Source organism: Cololabis saira, chromosome 7 (assembly GCF_033807715.1).
Source record: "Cololabis saira isolate AMF1-May2022 chromosome 7, fColSai1.1, whole genome shotgun sequence".
In the NCBI taxonomy this organism is placed as follows: domain Eukaryota; kingdom Metazoa; phylum Chordata; class Actinopteri; order Beloniformes; family Belonidae; genus Cololabis; species Cololabis saira.
In genome coordinates, this window is record NC_084593.1 from 38,586,790 (window position 1) to 38,603,995 (window position 17,206).

Genomic DNA, 17,206 nt, shown 5'->3' on the forward strand with positions numbered 1-17,206 from the left:
AAGGGTGACCTGGCCAAGGAAGGCAGCAGCACACGTCTACAAATAACACACAAATAACAGTAATCACAAAATAAACATTAAAATGAGAGTGCAAACTGTTTTCGACAGCTTTGACAGCTGCGTAACGTCCATATGTTTTTCTTAATTTTTTTGACGAAGGCAAATACATTAGAAATGACTCAACTAACAACCACTATCCGATTTATGATATAATTATTTACACAAAGAGCACCTGGCTGCAGAATGTGTAAAAATAATTGTTTTTCCAGGGTTGTACCGTTGCCCTATGGGAAATGTAGTTGTTCTCTCGCCGCTCCAACTTCCCCAATTTGAGCAACGTTCAAGATCACCACCTAACTCCTCCTGTATCAAGTGGGTACTGCGCTTAAAATATGGAAATATTATCTCTCCCATATTTCACAACTGTTTTCAAAGAATTACATCAATGTTTAGCATTCAAATTAAATATCAATAAAACTAGATCAGTGCAAAATGGTGTCTTTGTGTTTACTTTTACCCATTACAAAAATGACAAAAAAAAACAATACACATTTTTCTCACACATTTTTATTCAATTGAATTCAACTTTCATTCATTCCTTATTATTGCAGTAACAAGCGGACCACTTTAAAGCCAAACTCCTATCTTTATTATTACTATTTTTAAACAGACCCTTTCAAATACACAACACCACGTCTGAGAAAAAGCTCAACACACAAAAGTCTTATACTAAAAGGTTAAAACATTTCAAGCAGGGGCTCAGTTACTGCGGGCAGGGTTGAATTACAACCCATCTATTCAAACAGAAATAGAAATTAAAATCCACTGTAAAGTTTGAGAAGCACATAAAAGCTAGATTTATTTGAGCTGGTATCAGTTTGTAAAGTGACATGAGGTGTGGGCTTTGAGGTCAAAAAACATGTCCTATTTAAAGGAGCCATATTATGCTCTTTAAAAAAAAAGAACAAAAGATCTAAAGAGCTGTTTTCAACCACATCTTTTGTTCATGGTAGCTGGTTTTTCGCATACCAGCTTCCCTCAGCTTCCCTCATTCTGTGGTCTGAGGCTCTTTTGTAACTGGTGTTAAATATTTCTAGATACCCACTTTGGATATATAGAGCAACACAGCTTAATGTTAAATCTGTAGGACATATTTACGGGGAAACTGGATAATTTGTCTCTTCATCTGGTTTGTATTGTCTCAGTACCCTAAAGATCTGAACCTCTCACAGAATGATGTATTTTCAGCCCCCAGAATGGAAAGGGTTTTGTTATCTCAACATTTTTAAGTTAGTAGTCTCTTCAAACATTTGAACATGTGCTCTTAGCACAAAAAACGTTTTTGTCATAATATGTCTCCTTTAAAAAGGACTTGAATGTGTTTCCTCTTCACATCATATGTGTGAGTAGTGTCGAGGAGGTTTCAGCAGGCAGATGAGGAGGCATGAAGACGTATATGCGACGTGGATGCTTAGTTGACAACAGCAGATGAGCACATCTTGTTGATACCACATGCATTAGATCCCCGGTACAGGTAGTAGTAACCCTGAGGAAGACAAAACAAAGTCAAGCAAATACTAAAAAGGCCATATTCTAGCTTCATTTAGCTTTTTACTGTGACATTACACTTTTTACTTTAATATAATACTTAATAATTGCTACACAGAAGTTCATTTTTTACCACATAATGCAACACAGCAGAGCAAAGTTTATCATATCCTAATTACCAAAGACTTAATTTACAGTCCAAAACCTACGTACTTACAAAAAGATTCAGGGACAGCTTCTTCCCCAAAGCTGTGAACTTTCTCAACCTATAAGCTACCTCACTGTGCAATATTTTCTACCCTGTGCAATATTTTCTACCCTCTATCCACAATGTCCCAATATTCCCTTCTATCTATGTGCAATAATCTCCCATCATTTCAAGGGAAATATTATTCTTCCATCCATTTAAGTGCAATATCCCCCCACCCATTCATGTACATTTTTATCCTCCCATTCACTCTTTTTTATAGTGTATATATATATATATATTTATGTTTCCTTGTTTACATTGTCTTTGCATGTGTGCACTTTGAAGGAGCTGCTGCCTAATTTCACTGTACCTGTACAATGATAACAAAGGCTTTCTATTCTATTCTATCTATTCTATATTGCCACCTGCATAATTAGATTATAATTCATGTCATATTTAACTTTGAAAGGAATATAGTTGTTGATAATATATGTTATTGTCTCACCTCCTCTCCGTAATCCTCCCCCCAGCTGTTTTTAATGGCCCAGAATGGGACGTTGTTACCTGAAGAAACAGAAACACAAATATAATTGTTCTCAATGACGTTCCCCAAAACAATATACTACCACCACCCCAGTCCTTTTTTCAGTGGCAACATTTGGTAAACAAAGTGGGGCTCAACCAGTGGAAAAACACTTACGATTTCCATATCCCACCATCAGCACGGCGTGGTCGATCATCCAGGGGTTGCAGAAAATCTTCATAGGATGAGACACACCCTTCCTATAGAACTACAGGAATAATAATAATAATAATTAAAACATCTATTAGATATGGTTGTTATATGCAGCATAAATCAGAATGGTCTCTTTTTTCAAAGATGGCAAAGTCAAACATCTGTAATTGGTTCAGGGAAAAATAATAACCTTTATTGGGAGTTGAAATTAAGTAAATATACCACAAATGAAAGCACACACAGACTAAAATGCATTGAACAGAATTCAAGAAAGAAAAAAAAATTAGAATATGATTCATAGCTTCAAAGAAACTTCAATGAAAACAAAAAAAGGGATCACCTGCATAGCAAAGGCATTCAGCGCTACAGAGATCGGTCCATTCTCAGCCAGCCAAGCTGCAATTTCTGAGGTCAAAAAGTAGAAAACAAACATAAAACTTTGGCTTGTATAACAGCACACTGTTACATCAGTGGATTTGGGGGCACTAACCCTTCTCATCTTTGGACAGCTCCATGGAGCTGTTGATGTAGGCGGCCACCTTCCCGTTGGTGAAGTCACACCTCTGCTTGTGCCCGGTGTACGAGTAGTCTGTCTCCGTCTCCAGGCCACCTGGGATATGCATGGGGGTGAAAGATCAGAGTATTGAACGTTTGTGCTTAGCAGACTTCTGATTAAAAAAAACAAAAAACATCCATTTTACTGGCATCAATCTCAGGTGAGTTGTGGGTGTATGAAAAAGCTGTTGAAGACAGAATATTTGATTATATTCTTCCGCACAGCAGTCTCTTACCGAGCTTCTCAATAGCTTCATAAGCATTTGATGGCAGGCCGCCTTTGCATGCCTGATCCAGCCCATCACAGTCGACCAGCTCTGGGAAGAAGGATCAATAAAACAATCAAACCTTGACATCTGTCTGGATGGGTAAAGTTGAACCAAGCTGACTGCAGGGAAAAGGTCACTGAATAACCCCAGCACTGCAAAAAACTCAAAATCTTAACAAGAATATTTGTCTTATTTCTAGTTAAAATGTCTCATTTTTAGTCAAAAAAATATCATTACACTTAAAACAAGAAAAAACAACAATTTTCACCTGTTTCAAGTAGATTTTCACTTAAAATAAGAAGAAAAAATCTGCCAGTGGAACAAGATTTTTTTGCTTGTAATGAGAAGATAAATCTTGTCCCACTGGCAGATTTTTCTACTTATTTCAAGTAAAAATTTACTTGAAACAGGTGAATTGTCAAATTGTCAAATAACAAGTTATTTTTCTGGTAATGACTCTTGTTTTAAGTGTAATGAGATTTTTTGACTAAAAATGAGACATTTTAACTAGAAATAAGACAAATATTCCTGGTAAGATGTTGAGTTTTTGCAGTGAGTGCCTCAGTCTGGATCTGTACAGATGTGTTACCTTGTTCAGAAAGGGACAACAAACTCCCATTTTTCAGGAACCACTGGCCTTCAATGTTTCCTGTGACAGAAAACGCCCAGCAAGATCCACACATACCCTGCAAAACACCCACGCACGTGTCAGCATAGCAGGTTATTTCTCATTAGCATACAATTTAAGGTGACTTCTCAATAATTCACCTGGTTCTTAACAGCACTGACAGCTCCCTTATCGCGCCAATCCCAGGCGTCGGGGGCGGGGCTTTTGGCAGGAGCCGCTGGTTTCATTGGCCGATGCAAAGTCCACTGACTCAGGAGAGGGTTCAGGTATGTGGAGCGAAACTCCTCCTCTGAGGAACATCAGACGTTTGTAGTGTTTAGGATGAATTTATCACAACAAAGTTGAGTCAACACGCGAGAAGCAGAAGTTGCATTTCTTCATCGAAAACTGTGGAAATGCAAGCACATGCACAGTCACGTACCCGTTAGGTCACTGAACTTGGTAACTCCGTACTCAGCTGAACCCTGATCCAGAGACTGGAGCTTCTCCGCGGTCTTCAGGTTCTCGTGGAAGATACGCAAACGACGGTCGGCCTCTGCCAGATCAAATAAATTAAATGATGAGATAATTCAGAATGAAAACTGGATTTCACTGCCCTTCATAGCCATTATTATTATTGTTATCTAGAATGTTTTACTTACATGAGTGATAATGCATATAATAGTTTTGATCAGCCTTGTTTAGGCAGGTGATTCTTTCACTTAATTCACAATGTTTTCCTTTATGAACCTTTTCAGGAGTTGAACTCCTTTTATCCTCAATTATCCAACAATGTTATCTTATGACTACAGAAAGTAAATGTAGTTCCACAGAAGGGCTGGGCGATATATCGAGATTTTAATATATATCGATATATTTTCAAACACGATATGGTACGAGACAATATCGTTTATATCGATTTAAAAAAAAATATATATATATTTTTTTTTTTAATGATTTTGATATGGCTTATTTTGTGACAAATTGACTTGAATGTTTTATTTGAGATTTGCACAAATGTTTTGTTATTTGCACAACTGTCAACCTCAGTGGAAAAGTCTGCCTGTTACTGTCTACATTGTATTAATTGCACAGTGTATTTTAATTTAATTGTTATGCAGGAAAGGGATATTTGTTTTATTTTATTCAAGAAGCATTTTTATTCTATATATGCAGGCAGTTTATTTTTATTTCATTTGTTTTATACATTTTGATATTGTGCAGACCTCTGTTAACAAAGGTACCTGTGACATTTGGCACGAGGCTTTGTATTAAAACTGACTGTTTTTTTAAGGGTTTGCTTCAGAAAAAAATGAAGCTAACAGAGATGCTATGCTATAATGCTTTGGGGGAAAACCCCAATTAAGGCACAGAAAAAATATCGAGATATATATCGAGTATCGCCATTCAGCTAGAAAATATCGAGATATGACTTTTGGTCCATATCGCCCAGCCCTATTCCACAGTACTCTCTATCCTTTTGAATAACTCATCTCAATAAATAATCTTTTCATCAGTAAAAGCTAAACACAGTAATTACAAATTTGGTTAAAACAAAATTGAGAATATGTCCTGTATCAGAATTTTAGACATCTTAAAAAACATGTAACTATTTAAACACTTGTATTGTACAGAGCCTGATCTGTTTTAAGTTTATCTTCCAACCTTCCAGCCTTTTTATCAGCACCACTGACTCTGGGGTCACTTTTGGAGCTGTTTGGATCTTCTTCATATCAATACTTAAAATCATATGAAGAGTCCTACACCTCTTTACAAGTCTTTATTTTAAGCAGCTGAATATATATATATATATATATATATATATATATATATATATATATATATATATATATATATATATATATATATATATATATATATATATATATATATATATATTAAAAAAAATTGTATGTGGTTTAGTTCACTTGTGCACACGTAATTATCCTCTATTTCAGATTTGATCATGTTAATTCACAAGCTTACTACCAGTGACTGCAGTTATTCCAAAGATATTGAGAATATTTAGTGTGTTTATGCTTTCATACAGGCTGGACACATTGTTCCAAGTACATGTAGTGCTCAGTGTGTGTAGACAGGAAGTAAACAGTGAATACAGCCACACTTTGGGAGGTTTATGATTTGAACATGTAACAACAACTCACCCTCTTGGCTGCTGTAGAGTTTATCATATTTAACCATAAAATCTTTGAACTGACTGAGCAGCTCCACAGATCCCTACCAAACAAAGAGCAGACAGACACAAAGTATCAGCGTCTTCATCCCCAAGATCAGATTCAAACTAAACGGAGTAGTTTTAACAAGAAAGCAGGACTTTATGGCAAGCAGCCAGCAGCACAGAACGTCTGATTAGCGTGTTGTTGTCGTTCCTGTCATCCGCCTGAGCAGCACAGCATGTTTACCTCCAGAGGCTGGTTGGTGGATAGATCCTCTCCGTTGTTTGTCTGTTCTGCTTCAGGCTCAACTGATCAAAGAGACATCCAGAAAAAAACATGTCAAGACTGATTGTGTCTTACTCTTGCACACATGCCGTTAAATCTGTTCTCAGTTTGTACCTGTGTAATTCCTCCATATGTGAAATAAAAATAATGCATAATGAAGATTTTTTGACATGCACCGCATGACATGGACTCATTACCTTTTACCGTTTTGTCTAGTTAATTAGTTTAACTGAGAAACAGGTTGGTAAATAGGGTTACATAACATGAAGGTCACATTGAACAACTAACACCAAGGCTATCCACTATCTGGTGATCAATAGGCAAACAAACAAAAAAACAACAACACTGCACTGTATATGCTGTTATTTCATCTGTTTTATGGGATAATTGTAATTCTGACAGACTTGTGCCATAACACTGAAAACCAATGGATCAACAATGATTACAGACAGCCTCGACTTTGTTAGCTGAAACAACAGAATAAAGGAAAACTGCCATTCCTCATCACCGTCGTGAAACTGTTGTGATTCTTAAAAGCTGAAACGGATTTAGTTGCTTACATCCTGATGACTGACTTTTAAGCTGGCATTTCTGCTTGAGCAGGGTTGAAGTTCCCTGCCAGGGAATATCCCACACTTCGAACAAGCAAACCTCTGTCTGAAATATAAAAGCATTAGAGAAGACAGACAAAAGAGATATTATCAACATGTGTTCACATTATTTTTAAACTAAATCCAGACTCACGCTTAGCAATGGCTAAAGCAAATTTTCAGAGCATGAAGACTAGAGCAACAACACAAAACAAAAAGAAGCTCAAATGTTGGTGTTGCATGTTGATTCATGCATGAAGTGCTCCGGGTTATTCAAAGCCAAACTCATGTCACAAGACTAGATGACTGGTGACATTTCTGCTGAACAAAGACACGTTGCAGCAGTGACGAGAAACAGCTTTTATCTATGATTATCCTTTCAGTAAAATTACATAACGGCACTAACAAAGCTGCTTTCGGTCAGTGGATTAATCTATATAGAGTATTTCTCGCCCACATAAATCCTACCTTGAGTTTCTGGGGCTCTGGATAAAAGTCACATGTCCTGAGCATGGTAGACTTTTTACACTGGGTGTTGCTCACTTCCACTGTAATAGTGTAACGGATTCCCTTGACCAACTGAAAAACAGACAAAACACACAATTTAAAATCAAGAAAAACAGTATCCATAAATCCATCACTTTAGCAACACAGCATGTAGTGGGTGAGTCCTGTGACTTAATGAATGCTGATTATATTTTGTTGTTGTTAAATAAAAAATGTTCCTTTTTCTTGGAACAAGCTTGACACTAGATTGATTATACTGCTCATATAAATTCGCTGATAAATGACTGATTGTAGTGACAAATGACTGATTGTAGTGCCAAGTGTCAATTTTAAATGGATTACTCTACTTCCGGCCACATAAAAATGTTAAAATATTGCAGCGATTTATGCGGCATTTTAACAGTATTTGCCAGTCAAAGATGCAATTAAAATTTAAATTGATAAGTGTCTCAATTAATCAACGGTCCCTGAAAGGTGAATAGATAGAAATTAACTGTAGGTGTGCAGTTGATGCGCTGAAACTGTTGTGTAATGTGCAGATTTATACCATTATTTTGAAAGCAAGTTTCCGGTCTGGTTTTCGTAAATGTCTGTCAAAACTGCAGAGCCTTTAATACATTGTTTACAGACTTCAGCGCACAAAAATAACCATTCATGACAATGTAATAAATTATATCAAATGCTATGTCGAAGGAAATACCACTGCATAATTATATCTTAAAATGACATTACATAAAACATTACATAAATCAACATAAGTCGTCTAATTGTACCTGTTTGGTGGCAGAGATCAGCCGGTTGACTTTGCGGAGGTGCAGGGCGTTGGAGCCGCGGTTGTATCGCTCCTCGGCGAAGAGCAGCGCCTGCTTCAAGCCCTCGTCGGACTCGTGTACGCGGATGGGAGAGCCGGGAGGCCCGAACAGAGGCCGGTCCAGGTCTTCACCCAGGCCGAGCACCGAGCCGGCCACGGCGGCCAGAGCCAGGATTAGCGCGGAGAACCGGACCACCATGTTGTCCTGTCGGCAGGAGAAGGGACCGATGTTCAGGCTGCGCTCCCTTAAAAAGAGGGATTTGTTTGTTTTTCGGAGAAATAAAAATCAATATTAAAGTAGCTGCAGAGGTTTTATAAGTGGAGCATCCTTGTTGATAAACAATTGAGACTGGCGGTGGGAGGAGACTGAGGGGAGGAGTTAAATCTGGTGAACAGATGATGCAGTCGGTCCTTTTGTTAGTGTTACATAGACAGGAACATGTATTAAACAGTTATTACACAGTCAAGACACAGTAATATTGAATAACTGCCAGATATTGAAAGTTGGAGTTATATTGGGGGAAAAAATGGACTGGAGCAGCACTGATTCTTTGCACATTTGACAATTCTACAGCCATAAAATCAAAATAAATCCAGGCGGCCTGAATGTAATTACAGTAGTAAGGAGGTTAAATGCTAAGTTGTACTTTTTAAAAACCATTTTCTTTATCACTATGACTTGTTGTCAACATTCAAATGTATCACGTTCACTAAAGGAAGACAAACATCAGTATTTTTGCTGTCTTCCCTTTTATAGAAAACCTTTATTTTGAAATCAACAGATATGTCAATGTCAATGTGTTCAGTTATTCAATTCAATTCAATTCAATTCAATTCAATTCAATTCAATTCAATTCAATTAAGTTCAATTCAATTCAATTCAATTCAATTCAATTCAATTCAATTCAATTCAATTCAATTCACACTTTATTAGAGACACATCTCGAGAAGAGGTCCATAGTACCATAGAAAATTATACATATAACACACACGATATAAAAGACAACAACAACCACAATACAGAAGACTTAAAAACAACAGTGACACAAAAAGAAAAACAGTAGGCGCAAGTGTAGAGACATGAACGCCAGTGGTTCCACAACATAGATGTGAACCTGACTGAGCTAAGTGCAGGATTCATTAAGCAGGTAATAATGCTATTTAAAGAGTTAGATTACTCTACATATACATTTATACATCAAATTCCGTAGCACAGCAGCACAAGTTGGAACTCCAACACTAACAAACAGATGACTGGCACTACAGCTTATTGTGACTTTAAGAAGCAGCCTCATACAGTCATTATAAGCCACAGTTTAGCCTCTGCATGCTGCTTTTCTTGTACCGACACCACAAGTGGCCAGTGTATAGGGATGTACAGACGTTACAAAGTTACAAACTACGTATTGTACCTAAGGGATTTAAAGAAAATCACTGAAGCATGAAAAAACATACTGGCTAGTGAAATATTTAAACATTGTGCACCACTCAGCAAAGGTAATGAATCTAGTTTTGAAGAGTTTTATTTTGGAAGGTTCGTCTGGAAGTGTAATCGGTGGACCGGATGTTAGCCGCGCTGCTAAACTGAGTTTACGCACTCCTGCCGGGACTGTTGGTTTTTTAGTAAATATTAACACGAACCGGTGGGTGGTTCACCCGCTGTGTGACCAGACTCCGCATGTGAACGTGATGACTAATCCGTATTTAGAGATTTAGACATGGAGACTCGGGGGATCGACGACATGTTTGACTTTCGTCGGTAAGTCAGTTAGCAGCTAGCGGCTAGGTGTCAGGAGCTAATGCTAATTAGCACGGTTGTAGTCGTTAAAGGATTAAATCATATGAGCTTACAGTCTCAACTATAACTGCTGTCACTTGTCAGCTAACAGATACGGCACATGTCAGTGTTTCATAATAAAGAATCACATTTCCTGGTAAAAATTAAGCGGAAAAAAAAAGTAAAACTCGGGTTTTTAACCAACATTAGCTGCTACTGGGTGGAATGCTACGTCATTGTACACGTCATCACTGACACTTTATTTACTGTTTAAAAAGTAATGAATAAATACATCAGTGTTTTAATATGAGATCAATTTACATCAGGGGAATTCAAACTATTAACTGAAAGATCTGGCAAGGACATCTGTTTATTCACATAAATCAAGTGTAGATACCGTTTGTTAAGTCCTTGATTACGTTGCAAATATCTAATAATAATGATCGATTTTATTTATCGAGCGCTTTTAAAAGGTCTCAAAGAAGCTTTTAATATGGTGATACACGTTTATTTAGATTTCAAAAGACATTAAGTGACTAAAAATGTACAAATCATATCTCAACATATCTTTGAATAAGAAAAAAAGGACCTTTTATGGTTTTATGCCGTATTAGGTGTTATTATGTAACCCTCCTGATTAATGATTAGATGATCAAAGGTGAATTGTTGGTCCTTATTGATCCAATTTGCCTCATGTGAACAGGATAAATCAGTCAGGGCTGTTTTAACAGTAAAAACTTGAAGGTTTTGAATTTTGCTCAGTGTTGTCATTTTAATATCAGTTCAGTGAATTATGTCAGTATTTACTTATATTCGCAAAAGACTGTTAAAGAGGCCTCAGATATGTTTTTATTCTGAATTGTTGCCATGATGGCTAGTAAGGAAATACATTTCAAAACTAAAACTTAACTTTCAACAACGTAAAACTTGACTGGCCTTTATTTTTACCTCACACCTAGTTTAATTTGTATTGCAATTTCACTTTACTTATCATTTCATATGCTAGAATATTGATAGATCTGCGATAAGCCAAGACTGGCCAGTAAAGCCGTTTTGCTTTGTTATAAATGTCTTTATCTTTTAAATACTGCAATAAAAATGTTTCTAAAAGCTCTTGTTCTTTCTTTACCCAGGTTTCCCAAAGATGGAGTGGTTTTCTTGCTGTTGCTGATTTACTTTCCAGTTGGCCTTTGTTTGATGTTAATGCGGATTTTTATAGGTGTCCATGTTTTCTTGGTCAGCTGTGCACTTCCAGAGAGTTTTGTCCGGAGGTAAGTGTTTGAAAGAATTGATTTTCCACCAGCATGCTGTACTCTCAGCCCTTTATGTACATATGTGTCAGAGGCAGCTATAACCATGTATGCAAAGCAAATAGCCGGTTGAAAAATAAGTATTTCTTTAGAATGCTAAATGAACTTTAACACATAGTCAGATAATGGAGTAAATGTCTGGAAAGAGGAAAGAGCCATTGTGGCGTTCCCTCCAAAGTTTAACTGAGTGATTTATTCTTCATGGGCTTGAATCAAACACTTGGATAGTGTTCTCCCTTTTTGTGACTTGTTTGTTGCTTATTAATTATTATTACTGCTTTGCTTTGGTTGCTTTTAGGTTTATTGTGAGAGTGATGTGCTCAGTCCTGGGGATGCACGTGAAACAGAAAAATCCTCGCTCCAGAGACAAAAACACCAAGCTTTACATATGCAATCATCTGACAGAGTTTGATCACAATATATTCAACCTTGTGACTCCATGCAATACTGTGAGTATTTATTTATTTTTTTATTTTGCTCATCAAACCTTGTATTTCATACTTAAAAAAAAATAAATAAAAAATGGCCAGTTTAACTTTTTAGGATTACAGCACGCCTCTTTCATCAGGTCACATCTATAGCATGTATCAGTGCTTGTACCGGTGTTTGTATGTATTTAGCTTTCTTATGTTTATTTTGGTATTAATAATGGAGTGCCTGCGCTCGCTTTCTAGATCACTCTGATGTCTTTTTCACATTTGAACCACTACTTCTCTTGTGACGCTTCAAATATGAAAGTACATCCTGCTCTCTGTAAAAACAAAAGTGGTTGGAAATGAATGTTTGCAGAAGAGCAAATGTGTACACTGATGCTTGAAATTATCTTAAAACATCACCTGTGCAGATAGTATTAATGTATAGCTTTCAGTTTACAGTCACCATGCTTGAATTGTGGCACAGCCACACAGAACAATGAATGTGGTATTCAGATGGGTTTGCATTGTGTTTTCTGCTCATTAGCCCCAGCTGGAGGGCTCTACAGGCTTTGTTTGCTGGGCCAGAGGCTTCATGGAAATCCAGTCAGCGTCAAGCCCCGGAGCGGTCGGAGAGTCTCTCCAGAGGTATTGCTCTACCGATGGCACCTCTCCTTTGCTCCTGTTTCCTGAAGACGACACCACAAACGGCCGTGCTGGTCTGCTCAAGTTCAGGTTTGTGTTGGATTCTGCTGTACAATATTACTGCCTAGTGTGTGACATCACGGTTCTTTTCATTCGTTTAGACTTGAAACTCTCAACATAACAGTTGTGTCAAATGAATTTCCTTCATAATAAATGCGTATTAACCATCCAGCTTTTACCAGAAAACCTGTCATATGTGAGTTTGAAAAACCGGACCACCTGTAAATTCCTTTAGTTAAGGAATAGTCAGCTTAGCTTATACAGTGTTATTTGTTCACAGCATGAAGGCTATTAACACACAGACATTCAAATATCCCTATTCTCCTTTCAGCTCCTGGCCTTTCTCTCTGACTGAGTCTGTCCAACCTGTGGCCTTACGGGTGACCAGGCCGATGATTTCTTTGGTAAAGTTATTTAAATTTGCATTCAAGGCCAAGCTAGATTAAAGATATGTTGTGGAAAGTTAATGTTCTGCTTCAGTTGTGTAATTATTGCACATTACCTATTGTATTTCAGCTGTGGAAACTCTTGGTAAAACCTGTGAAATGACCTTGAGATAGCAAGAAGCCATTTATCTTAGAGAGGACCTAAGAGTAATTTCTCTCATGAATTTCTCTGTGCTGCAGTGGCTGATGAGTAGATTTTATAATAACCGAGGACATTTGTAATCTATTAGTTTGTTTGGGATCACATCGATAATTCTACGGGTATTATTGTAGCAAGATCAGCCCTTCTCTGTAATCCTGCTGTCAAGATCAAGTGTAATACAATAACACAATTGACTGAACTGTCTTTTGTCAATCCACAGACTACTCCTGAGTCCAGTTGGCTGGTGGAGCTCTTATGGACATTTTTTGCTCCATTTACAGTGTATCATGTAAGGTACTAAATAATTTGTCATTCTTTTCTATGAATTATTGAGATTTTTTGAAGTTTTTTCAACATGTTACATGACCTAGAAAATTAGCCTGTAGTAAGAGGTAGTTTTGTGAAAATAAGAACGACTGAAACACTTTGCTTTGAGACAAATTTCGGCCTCAGAAGTTCAACCTTCCCCCCTAGCTCGTAATGCTTAGTAATGGGCCTTCCTTTAAAATGATTTGAAATTAAATTACCACTATAAATAATTAGGGAGCTCAGAGATCTAAACTTCACCATGAGTTTTTAAACAGACAGACTTAATTATTTCTCATGTTCATTCCAGTTGGCTCCCAGCAGTGTCTAGACAAGATGGCGAGTCCTCGCAGGAGTTTGCCAACAAAGTTCAGGAGGTAAGATCAGTGTTTTCCAGCTGAATGGATTCATGAGGGTAACATTTTGAAAACAAACATGGGAACATTTTGTAGATTAATACAATATAAACCCTGATGCCATCACCAGTATTGGATCACTCTTTAGTGCCCTAGTTTCATAATCTCACAAAGTACTAGGTGATATAATTTACTACATATCTGTTGTAATTTTCTCTTTTTAAGTTCGACTTGTGTTTCTTCTTTCTCAGGTCCTGGCTGCTGAACTGGGTTTGGTATCCACCAAGATAACTAAAGCCGATAAAGCAGAGCACATCAAAAGGAAGAGACATTCTCTACCACCACTGTCTTCAAGTAAGAAAACCAACTAATTGTGCAATAAATTGGAATTGGAACATGCTTTGGCTTGTATCTGAGGTTAGGAGCATATCTGATGTCGAATGCTGTTTTTGTAAATGCAGATGTGCCAACTGGCTCTATTGGGCTTGGATTCATGGTCCAGAGTTTGGGCACAGATGATCATCGGATTGTTAAGATGGCCCAGCAGGTGAAAGACGTGCTGCCTCATGTCCCATTGAATGTGATTAAAAAGGACCTAGGTAGGGCTCAGTTCTAATGGATATGTCATGTGCAGTTTCCATTGCTATTTCTATTATCACAATATTTTCATGTCCTCCAGAACCTTTTTTCCGGGGTTATTTTGCCTTTAACCTAAAATTCTGTCATGTTTGTGTACAGCAAAAACCAATTGCATCGACACCACCATAACAAATCTGCTGGAGAGCAAGGACGAAACCTTGATGGAAGCGACTGGGATGTCGACATTTGGGCCTTCCAAGATCAGCTCCTTTGCTCCTAGTTCTGCTGCAACTATAAAGGTTTGATGATTTTAAATACAGCAAAGTCTCATTGCCCTCATTTTAGATCTTTTAAACGTCTGGAATTTAGCCAAAGAATCACAAGTTGAAACATTAACGTATAGTTGAGTTTTCTCCACTATGATCATCCAGAGTGCCGTAAGCACTCGTGTTTATGGCACTATTTCAGCACATTCCCCTACACTTATTGACGGATCATAGTTTTGACTTCCTTGAACGTCTATCCATCCATTTTCTTTTTCCACTCCGCCCTACTCATCATCACAGGAGGGCTGGAGCCAGTCATAGCTGTCATCAAGCGAGAGGCAGGGTGCACCCTGGACAGCTCACCAGTACATGCAGCACCACACAAGACAACGAACACGCATGTTCACACCCAAAGTCAGTTTATAATCACCAGTCACCCTAATATCCATGTTTTGGGCTGTGGGAAGAAGCTGGAAAACCTACGTAGGCATGAAACAAACTTTCCAACTTCACGCACAAAGACCTTTATCAAAACTTGAACAAGTAACCTCCTCACTCTGAAGCAACAGAGCTAACGGCCAGGCTGTGAAAACATTAAAAACAATCTTCTGCATCCAAGATGATGAGAGATCACAGATCTTAATGTGCCATTTCAGTACTTTAGGCTCTTCAAGGTGATATCGGTGTTTTGGCTTATTGTGTTATACTGCTGGTCTTTCTTATTACTAAATGATTGTTTATTGCTTTTTGTTTTTCCCCATAGCCTGCTGCCAAAACGTTTGGAAAATCTCCAACTGACAGACATTTGTCTCTCCAAGAAAGAAAAGAAGCGCTGTATAGTTTTGCACGAAGGTGAGATAAGAAAAAGAAATTGCAAGAAAAGCTGGATCTATGACATTGCAGTGGAAACGGCACAGATATCTGCTGTGTCTTTATTATATTTATTTTTTCTGGAATAACATTTTGCATTTGTCACAGAATAATTTCAATCAAGACATGTGGGCCTCTTAATTGCTCACTGAATGTTTAGCACATACCAGTAGGACACTCTAGAGAACAGCCAAAGCTGCATCATTATGTACAGCATCTGCCAGTTATACGGGAGTGAGTAGTTTTGTGATATTCAATTGTTCTGAGATTTACTTGAAAGCATTGTTAGGGATGCATCTGTTGCTTAGCATTTCCACCACATGGTGTTAAAGCTACTAATCACAAGTTTATCACCATGTAAAAGAACGACCTTCACAAACGTAGAACCTGCAAGATGTTTGTCCGAGCAACTGCTTCCAAACTTCCTCATGGTATTGTAAATAAACGTTCAGGATGCTGGTGTGCTGCCCTCAAGTGGCCAGAAATGATTACTGCATTTTTACTTGACGGTCAGAAGAATGTAACAAATTGCAATGAAGCTCAATATTTTAGCATGAGTTTTGGATAATTATGTCAAGAATAAAGTAGGGGAGTGACAATAAGGGGAAGAAAAAGTTTTTTCTCATAAGAAGATGCTGAAGATGTAGGAGATTAGTTTTACAGTCAGATAGTTGACTACAACATACAACTTTTTTGGCCAAGATAATGAGAAGGTCCTATTTATACATTTAACAATAAGTCCAGAACAAGGTAGAATGTTAAACACTTGACTTGTTGTTGGCAAATGACAACGTAAACAATGTGTTATCTAATTTTCTTTTCCAGGCGTTACATTGAGAAGCACGGGCTGGATGAGGAAGACGGACACTGAACACACTCTGAGTCAAGCCATCGTTGAAAACTGCTCAGACAGAACATATTCAAGCTGCATAGCTGTTTGATTTGAATGGTGATTTTTATATTCTATCAAGTGGTCATGTTTGGGGTGGGGATATTTTGTTATTTGCAAAAAAATTAAAAAAATAGCAGCAAGTATTCAGAACATGTATACATTCATGGAATGGTGATTTATGCATGTGTGCAATTCTGTTCTCTGATAAATAATTTTGATAACAGTTTGTATAACAATCCACTGACTGTGAATCATATTTATTTTTATAATGTCCAGAGTTGTTGATGAAAATAAAGTTCAGCTTGACCTTGCTTTCAAAAAATTATTTCAAGCAGATGTTAATTTTATTGCCTTTTATTATTTTCAGGGACTGCATTGTGATTCACATGTCCAATGTTTAGCACTCAACACCCATTTTAAGCAAGCTTAGATAAGATTATGTAAATTTAAGTCATTGTAATTTTTATTGTTTATAACTTGGATTTATACTGTTAAGGTTTTCATGTGTCTAGTGTCTGTGATTCTCCAAATTCTACCAAGCGATGATTTGGCAGAAAATCTCTGTTTAAGGTGCTGAGACTCAGCAATCCCAGTCAACGTCTCTTGTTGACACTCTTCAAGACATTGCTCATGAACCCGGACACAAGGTGAAAATGAAATGCAGTACAGCACTGTTAAGACTATCCATAAGAGGAAAACTATTGAATGTTATTGGTGCAGTTTGACAGCTGCTGAAGATACAATAAAAGTCTTAAATATGCAGTGTCTTATCCCACAATGAATCCTGTTATATAAGCAAAGCCACATGAATGATAACTTTGCTGTTCGGGACAGTTAATATATATTTGCACAGATGGACATAATTGGGG

General features: G+C 37.4%; 2 protein-coding genes across 2 annotated transcripts; one reads left to right on the top strand and one right to left on the bottom strand.

Moving 5' to 3' along the window:
- Positions 1 to 551: 551 nt before the first annotated feature.
- ctsf (cathepsin F) lies at positions 552 to 8,636 on the bottom strand. Its single transcript, XM_061725854.1, has 14 exons — positions 8,238 to 8,636; positions 7,426 to 7,536; positions 6,928 to 7,024; positions 6,329 to 6,390; positions 6,071 to 6,143; positions 4,348 to 4,461; positions 4,067 to 4,215; positions 3,888 to 3,984; positions 3,266 to 3,346; positions 2,965 to 3,084; positions 2,815 to 2,879; positions 2,439 to 2,529; positions 2,244 to 2,302; positions 552 to 1,546 (listed from the first exon to the last, which is right to left on the bottom strand). The coding sequence occupies exons 1-14, from the start codon at positions 8,472 to 8,474 to the stop codon at positions 1,472 to 1,474; spliced, it is 1,431 nt and encodes a 476-aa protein (XP_061581838.1). The 5' UTR covers positions 8,475 to 8,636; the 3' UTR covers positions 552 to 1,471.
- Positions 8,637 to 9,818: 1,182 nt separating this feature from the next.
- Positions 9,819 to 17,097, top strand: aup1 (AUP1 lipid droplet regulating VLDL assembly factor). Its single transcript, XM_061725857.1, has 12 exons — positions 9,819 to 10,034; positions 11,186 to 11,323; positions 11,661 to 11,811; positions 12,323 to 12,510; positions 12,812 to 12,884; positions 13,289 to 13,362; positions 13,685 to 13,751; positions 13,982 to 14,084; positions 14,192 to 14,329; positions 14,469 to 14,608; positions 15,339 to 15,427; positions 16,271 to 17,097. Exons 1-12 carry the CDS (start codon positions 9,994 to 9,996, stop codon positions 16,314 to 16,316), a joined length of 1,248 nt encoding a protein of 415 aa, XP_061581841.1. The 5' UTR covers positions 9,819 to 9,993; the 3' UTR covers positions 16,317 to 17,097.
- Positions 17,098 to 17,206: the final 109 nt, after the last annotated feature.

Excerpts from the sequence above, each read along its gene's own strand:
- ctsf (XM_061725854.1), bottom strand. The coding sequence starts at position 8,474 with ATGGTGGTCCGGTTCTCCGCGCTAATCCTGGCTCTGGCCGCCGTGGCC. Across the intron at positions 4,216-4,347 it reads CAAGTTCAGTGACCTAACGG|AGGAGGAGTTTCGCTCCACA; the intron begins GTACGTGACTGT and ends GATGTTCCTCAG. Across the intron at positions 3,985-4,066 it reads TCAGTGCTGTTAAGAACCAG|GGTATGTGTGGATCTTGCTG; the intron begins GTGAATTATTGA and ends GGTGTTTTGCAG.
- aup1 (XM_061725857.1), top strand. The coding sequence starts at position 9,994 with ATGGAGACTCGGGGGATCGACGACATGTTTGACTTTCGTCG. Across the intron at positions 11,324-11,660 it reads CCAGAGAGTTTTGTCCGGAG|GTTTATTGTGAGAGTGATGT; the intron begins GTAAGTGTTTGA and ends GGTTGCTTTTAG. Across the intron at positions 14,609-15,338 it reads GTTCTGCTGCAACTATAAAG|CCTGCTGCCAAAACGTTTGG; the intron begins GTTTGATGATTT and ends TTTTCCCCATAG.